Below are 7,980 nucleotides of genomic sequence, written 5' to 3' on the forward strand. Positions count from 1 at the left end.
GGGGCCTTGCATGGCAAAACCAGGGCAGCCCATGCCATGCCCGAACTGCCCTTTGCTGCCATGGCAAAAACACCAAACCAGGGCAGTCCATGCCATGCCCGGATGCCCCCCCACCCCCAAAGGAGGAGGAAGGATGAGGATGAGGACGGATCAGGCATCTCCCGTTGTGAGCAGATCCGCCTCGATCCGTTTTGCGTCTTCGACCACTATTTCCGCAAAGAGACAACAAGGGTAAGAGCGGCCGTGGATGAACTTCTTTCATTACCGTTTCATTTGTAGCTAGTAGAACATGTTAATTTTTTATTGTTCGATGACATGTATGTTTAACTGTGTATGCAACTTAATGTTGTATGAGACTAGTATAGATTTGAGGATTTGATTTGATGGAGGCGGATTTTTAATGCCTGCCCGGTCATTGTCCGCGAACGCGCTCGGACGCGTCGGCGAACGCATGGGGGCTCGGATTTGGCAACTTTGATTATAAGATGCTCTAATAAACGATCCGGATTTCCCTCATCCAAAATCTAATGGTTGTGAATGTTGGAATTGGAACGGCCTATGAAGCTGGGTAGATAGTCCGACATCAACTTGGAGGAGATTCATGGGATTTCGAATGTTGGACTGGTCCGAACATTTTTTGTGAGGAGGTCGGGAAAATTACTGGTTTTCTGTCACCGGCTCACCGCCGGGTGAGACGAAGAGCGTACCGGTTCGCAGCGCTATGTCCTCTCTGCCCGTTCACCATTCTGTAACCCTAGCGCCGCCAGGAGCAGCCCGCGTTTCGCGCCGCCGGGCCGCCGCGACAAGCTGGCCGCCACGCCTCACTCCGCCCGAGCTCTGGCAGCACCGGGACGAGCTCCTCTTCTTCCGTCTCAGCCCGAGGTCCTTCTCTAACGCCCCGACTCCGACGGCCGTGCTCCCTGTACACAGAAAAATCGGAGAAGAAAGGAAAAGAAGGAGAGCTCGCGCCTCTCCCCGCCGCCGCCGCAGCCATGTCTCAGAAGAAGTCGCGCGGCGGAGCCGCCGCCCGAGAAGATGCCGATGAGCTCTCGCGCTCGCCCCTCCAGGCCGTCCTCCTCGCCGACAGCTTCACGCTCAAGTTCCGCCCCATCACCCTCGAGCGCCCCAAGGTACCGCGTGCCTCCCCAAAACCATACCGCCGCCCCCTGTCCGCTCTCGCGTGCACCCTTGGCACCTGAATTGTGCTGTCCCCGCAGGTGCTTCTGCCGCTGGTGAACGTGCCCATGATCGACTACACGCTGTCCTGGTTGGAGACCGAGGGCGTTGAGGAGGTCTTCGTCTTCTGCTGTGCGCACGCGCAGCAGGTCAAGGAGCACCTGGAGGAGGCGGGCTGGACTGGGAAGCCCGCGGCCCGGGAGATGGCCGTCATGGCCGTCGAGTCGCATGATGCGATCAGCGCAGGCGACGCTCTCCGCGTCATGTATGGCCGTGGCCTTGTGAGTTTCTGACCCGCACCCTTGCTGTGGGTTGTGCATGACTGCAGTATTAGCTGCAGTGTCTGTTGCTGTTACTGCTTAACACTTTATCGTTGACTAGAAGTTATAGTGAATTAGTGAACCTATGTGAAACTGAAGCCTGGGGAGATTTTGGCAGTGTCATTCCAGTTCATTCAACGAAGGAAAATACATTAAAATCTTATCACTTTATGTCATTCCAGTTCACGCAAACGTCGTCCAATTAGGTACTGGTTGCCTCTATACTGTGGACTTGGGAGACAATTGCAACCAGCTAGAGATTGTGATGAAAAACATGACAATATCATTTTCTAGTCAGAGCCAAACCTAATATTGGCTTTCCTGTCAAATAGCCACTACCCAGAAAAGATGTTCAAGGTTTTAACTACAACATCATACTGAAAGCATTAGTTCTGCTCACTTTAGATATTTTTGAAGTGCTTAGCTCTGTGATTGCTGTGCCTACTTAGTAATAGTATGTCCTATGTCGTACAAACTACTAAGTATCAATCGGTTTAAAATTCCAGTGATTCTTCATATAGGGTTGGCACATACTGTATCACAGAACTGACGACACACATAGCATGTTCTGAATACAAACACGGGAAGACAAAACACAAAATGAGATGGACAAAGAGAACTCTGGAATGCATGAACCTAGTCTCAGCATCAACGTAGAAAAGGATAGTAAGATCCAAATCACGTACATGGCAGGTATCTCCAATATCCTGGAGACATCTATCGGTCGTTAAGTGAAACTGAGCATGCATTTTTTTTGTCCAACTAGCTGTAGCTTGTGCCTCAATTGTTGTAACACATATGTAATGCAGTCTTACTTGCTTGTTCTGTCCTCATATGTTCACATAATGACACAGTGTCTTCCATTTCGTTTATACTTTCAATTGTTTCCTTTTGTGTAGATAAATGGTGATTTTGTTCTCATCAGCGGTGATACAATCAGCAACATGAGCTTAAAAGAGGTTCTCCAGGAACACAAGGACAGAAGGAAAAAGGACCCACTTGCTGTTATGACTATGATTATAAAGCATTCAAAACCTTCAATCCTGACGCACCAGACACGTTTGGGCAATGATGAAATTGTTATGGCGCTAGCATCTGAGACAAAGGAGCTACTTTATTATGAGGATAGGGCAGATAGCTCACACCTGTGCGTGACAATTGATAAGGATATACTGGCCAATAATCCTACTCTCCAGCTGCATAATAACATGGAGGTCTGCTTTCAAACTTGTTGATTAAATAATGGATATATGTTCTTCTCTAAGCTCATTTTTGCTATGTTACTGAGACCATGCATATGTATTCTCTATTGCTTGCAAATCTTTATTGTTTTATTGATCTTCATCTCCCTCTTTTTCTGACAGGATTGCTATATTGATATCTGCTCGCCAGATGTCCTTAGTCTTTTTACCGATAACTTTGACTATCAACATCTCCGGCGTCATTTTGTGAAGGGTTTACTTGTTGACGATGTAAGTCCATTCACTACCACTGGACCTATTTAATACAAGAGAACATGATGCTTGTCTTTAGAGTTTAGTGCAGTATCATGAGTGCCATCTCTGCTATCATGTCTCTTCTGTAACAATCAAACGGCCTGCCAATCGTTTCAGATTATGGGATACAAAATCTATACTCATGAAATACACTCCAGCTATGCTGCAAGAATAGATAATTTCAGGAGTTATGATGCCGTGAGCAAAGATATAATACAAAGATGGACATACCCTATGGTGCCTGATGTGTTATCCTTTGGTAACTGCCATGAAATGAAACTTCACCGCCAAGGAATTTACAAGGCATCAGGTATGCGTAGTTACGTACTGAAAAGAGAATTCCGCAAAGATCTATTTCTGTACCTTGTTTGATATCATTCCTTGATTCATTCCTCCAAATCTCGATGAATTTGTCAACTCAATATGCTTGATTTGGAATGAAGAAATGGTTGCAGATATTAGTTGATAATATTATTAAAATGCTTTGTCAAGGTACATCGGCTGTTTTAAACTGTGGTTTTTTGGGCATGATTTTGACTTGTCATTTAGGAAGCATCTTCCGTTCCTGTAAATTGTATAACACCACCTTTCCATATGAATCACGTCTTCTCTAGATGTAACATCGTCGCATTCTGCACAAATTGGTGCGAATTCTGTTATTGGCAATGCAACAAGTATTGGAGAGCAGTGCAAGATATCGAATTCGGTAATTGGGGAAGGTTGCAGTATTGGGAAAAACGTTCTCATTCACGGTTCCTATATATGGGATAATGTCATAATTGAAGATGGATGCAAAGTGAGTAACTCCTTAGTCTGCGATGATGTGCATCTAAGGGCAGGGGCAATTGTTGAGCCTGGCTGCATATTGTCGTTTAAGGTATGTTGCTATATATTACTCCCTCCGTTCCAAAATAGATGACCCAACTTTGTACTAAAGTTAGTATAAAGTTGGGTCATCTATTTTGGAACGGAGGGAGTATGTTTTTATGCTCCCAATTTATCTTCTAGGAACAGATTGTACCAGTTGTAATTTTCTATCCAGCAGCCTTGCTAATATTGATGAAATTCTTATTTGTCAGATTAAAGTTGGAAAGAATGTTGTTGTTCCTGCCTATTCAAAAGTGTCACTACTTGATAAGCCTTCAAATGAAGATAGTGATGAGGAACTTGAGTATGCTGACACCAATTCTGGAGTTACAGATAGTGCACGTAAGCCTGCATACCGTAAAATGTCCATTCTTGTTCATACATGCCTTTCCAATTTGTTCTTATGGTTGTTTGGACCTGTATCACTCACATTTTACTTGGCAAACTGGATTCCTGTATTTCAGCCTTTTCCAGCACGAGGAGTAATGCCAACCACCCTACCATCGTATCCGAAGATGATGACTTAGGGGCATCTGAGGTATTCTTCTATTCTTAGATGGCACAGTGATTTTTGCAATGCGTGCTTACCATTACTGTGTTAGTTGTCAGGATTATCTCCAGGCACCCTGGTGATGCATTTGCCATGTCTTGATCTTATAATCATTATGGTTGCTGTCTTTGATATTGCTTAGACTGGTACCTCTGGTGTCCTTGGTTACATATGGGCAAGTGGTGATGCTGGAATTCAGGAGGAGTGGAGACAATCAATTGCTCCAATTCCTAAAGAAAAACTTCAAGAGTTGCAGCATGCAGTTTCTGTTGACGGTGATGTTGGATCGGAAGAAGACTTGAACAACTGTCCATCTGAAGCAGACCGTGACAATGATTCTGAGATTAGTGTGATTGAGGATGATGATTATACTAAGTTTGAGAAAGAGGTTAGTAGCATATAATTGGGATTCTCATACTCTTATTTATTTTTCAGTTTACTGATTGGTTTACCCTACGTAGGTCGAAGAGACTTTCCAACGGGCAGTTGATGGGGTTCATCAAGATAATTTGATACTAGAAACCAACGCGCTCAGGTGTAAGCTCTTTTCTGTCCCACTGACGTATGTGTGACTGTATAAATGTATACAACTATAACACGTCAGTCATCCTTTGAGTATGGTTTATCCTGGACAACATTTTATTTATGGGTAACATGCTGTAGTTTTCATTTTCTTTTTAAGGCTGTAATGATACACAAGCAGATGAAAGGGCAGTTTTTTTGCAGAAGATATTTTATTTTATGGAAAATAATTAAAATATACATATCACGATAAGATACAATCACTTTTTTTTTCATATGGAACATTGAATAAACAAGAAGTCATATTCTACATTATTTATTCTGCAGGAATATTGTAGCAATGCTTCACACACCATCTAAATTCTAAAACTGCAAACTGTTTCGCACTGCCAATGCTCATTAAGCATGTGAATTTAGATTAACACTCTGTTTCCCAAGCACTAGTTTTGCTTGTATAGACTATAGAGTATGAAAGTTGTTTGCTGTGTCTTGTTCCAATTTGATGGCTTGGCCATAATAAACTAGTCTCTTTGATTTCCGTTTAGAACTTCAGATGCTTTTCGAGCTGCCTAGTTAAAGTTACATCAATAGGTGCAGCTATTTTAATATAATTGTTTTGTCCATTCAACCTTCAGATCATCGATGGAGCATGCCCATTCTGTAGTTTTGTCTATCTTTTTATTATAGTCATCATGCTGATTGCGTTGTTTGCAATTTTGTGTTTACTTTTCAGGTTGTCTTATAGCCTTCAACACGCAGATTGTGCTGGAGCAGTTTTCTATTCGATAATGAGGGCTGCATTAGTTGCTGCACAATCCACTAACGGTATGATTTCTAGGGCACTTTGTAGTTTTGTAACCATTGTGGACTTAAAATTGGGATAACTATTTGATCATTAGCTAAGATATTTGGGTGTTTAATCGTAATAGAAATGAACCAGTTTACAGAGGAGCTTAGCTTGGATATTTGGTTATGCAGGATGTTCATAGGATTTTGCATTAAACATTACATTCCTTTATTCCAAACATGACAGTTTCATTCTTATTGTGGAACTTTGGGGTCATGCATTTTTTGATATGGTATACTTATAGCTGTTAGATTTGATATGGGATGCAAGCTTATTTGCCTTGCTTCCCCCCTCTTTATGTAGATAGTCTTCTAAAGTCAACTGCGGACGCACTTACCAAGTGGAAGGATCTTTTACGCAATTACACCAAGACAGTTGATGAGGAGGTATGGCTTGACGATATACTGGATAAATCCCTTGAAATCTGCATGAGTAGCATATGCCTGAAAAGTTGATCTTTTTTTTTGAGGGACCTGAAAAGTTGAACTTGGTTCTGCAGAAGTACTGTCAGGTTTAATGATTTTATGTGTCCAATGTGTTCATTGTCAGGTTTAATCATGTCAGTTTTCTTCAATATTTGAGTCTGTGGGTTTCTTTATTAGATATTTTGAGACTACAAATTATAACTGAGGTTATCATATAAGTTGACCTGGTGAGATATTGATCTGCACAATGGGCGTGTACTCCATGTAGTGTGGTGGTTGTGGTGATTCGATTTCAAGTTGTTGTGCTGTTGCATGACAGACTGTCGGAAGGGCCTCTACTGTGATTGTTAAGTTTTAGGTCCAGTTTGAAAACAGGATTTCCCCACAGATTTTCATGAAAGAAACATGCACTCTGAGCCTCAGACCGGGTTTCTCCTTTTTCAAGGAAGTTCCTGTGTTATTTTGTGGTGTTTTTGTCCTTTGATATTTAGCATAGCTAAATGAATCATTTCGTGATGGTGATGCAGATGGAAATACTATTGAAATTCGAGGAAATGTGTCAAGAGATGACAAAAGAATTTTCTCCACTGTTTTCAAAGGTAAAGAGCTATTCAGTTGCCGACAAGTTATTTTTATGGATATACATATAGTCTTGTTTGCACTACTGGGTGGTGTGTACACTATTTTGGAATTGATGAAGTACTGTTTTGGTTGGTTCTGATAATCTGCTATTGAATGCAGATCTTGCCTTACCTCTATGATAAGGAGATAGTTAGTGAAGACGCAATTTTGAGATGGGCGGAAGAAAAAGAAAATGCTGATGAGCCGGATAAAGTTTTCGTTAAACAGTCTGATGTTTTTATTCAGGTATATGTGCTGCACTTGGTCGAGTTGTCCCTTCTCATTTTGCTTTTGCTAGTTTCTCATGGCTTTTTTTTTCTGTAGTTGCTTTCCCTGGTCCTAAATCTCTCTGTCTTGGGGAATGATTTACACTTGACTAATTAATATCTAGTACTATATTGACGCAAGTTCAGCTGATTGTATTTTTGATAACTTGTGGTATGATGGCAGGGCTTGTAGCATGTGTTTGGTTGGCATGACAAAAAACATTATGATATGAATTGTCTGAGGTATACTAGTAGTAATAATTTGTCATTTCCTTGGCAGTGGCTCAAGGAAGCTGAAGAGGAAGATGAAGATGACGAAGAAGAGTAGAGTTGGAGATGGTTCATACTTGCATCCTTTCGCAAGCTTGGAGAGGGACACTGATTTGGGTGGTTTCCCGGTGGGAAAGTTTTGGAAGTTTGGATTTGCCTGTCTCCAGTTTTGTTCCTAACCAATCATCAGAGGAAAAAAAAAAAGAGAACAGAGCCGTGGGATGAACTACCGCAGAGTGTGTATGTTTTTTTTTTTTTTGCGGCACGATAACCTAACCCTTCTCTCCTTGCATCTATGGTCTACCTACTATCCATGCGCGTGTTCTTTTGCGGCATGCGTTGGTGGTGTGGGGGGTGGGGGAAGGAAAGCAGCGAGGGGGTGCGCTAATGGCGGATCATGTGGGTAGCATAGGAGTGCATATCCAGTGCTATACTGGGATTTACATGCCCCTGTGCTCCCGGGAAGCCTGAACCCTTTGATCTTCGATCCAAGAAACATAGATGAAGTCCATGGAAAATTGCAGAAAACATCCTTCAGAGTTGTGTGGTCACCCACAGAAGCAGTTAATTGATGTTCATGACCCAAGCTTGGAGCACGGGATCATATGACTTTCGGTAGC

General features: G+C 42.4%; 1 protein-coding gene across 1 annotated transcript; it reads left to right on the plus strand.

Moving 5' to 3' along the window:
• The first annotated feature begins 706 nt into the window (after positions 1-706).
• Positions 707-7,589, plus strand: LOC123110623 (translation initiation factor eIF-2B subunit epsilon). Its single transcript, XM_044531183.1, has 15 exons — positions 707-1,130; positions 1,218-1,457; positions 2,396-2,710; positions 2,861-2,968; positions 3,110-3,302; positions 3,607-3,869; positions 4,072-4,201; positions 4,324-4,397; positions 4,552-4,797; positions 4,871-4,944; positions 5,665-5,756; positions 6,082-6,164; positions 6,731-6,802; positions 6,945-7,070; positions 7,371-7,589. Exons 1-15 carry the CDS (start codon positions 993-995, stop codon positions 7,416-7,418), a joined length of 2,202 nt encoding a protein of 733 aa, XP_044387118.1. The 5' UTR covers positions 707-992; the 3' UTR covers positions 7,419-7,589.
• The last annotated feature ends 391 nt before the right edge of the window (positions 7,590-7,980 follow it).

Source organism: Triticum aestivum, chromosome 5B (assembly GCF_018294505.1).
Source record: "Triticum aestivum cultivar Chinese Spring chromosome 5B, IWGSC CS RefSeq v2.1, whole genome shotgun sequence".
NCBI classification, from domain to species: Eukaryota; Viridiplantae; Streptophyta; class Magnoliopsida; order Poales; family Poaceae; genus Triticum; species Triticum aestivum.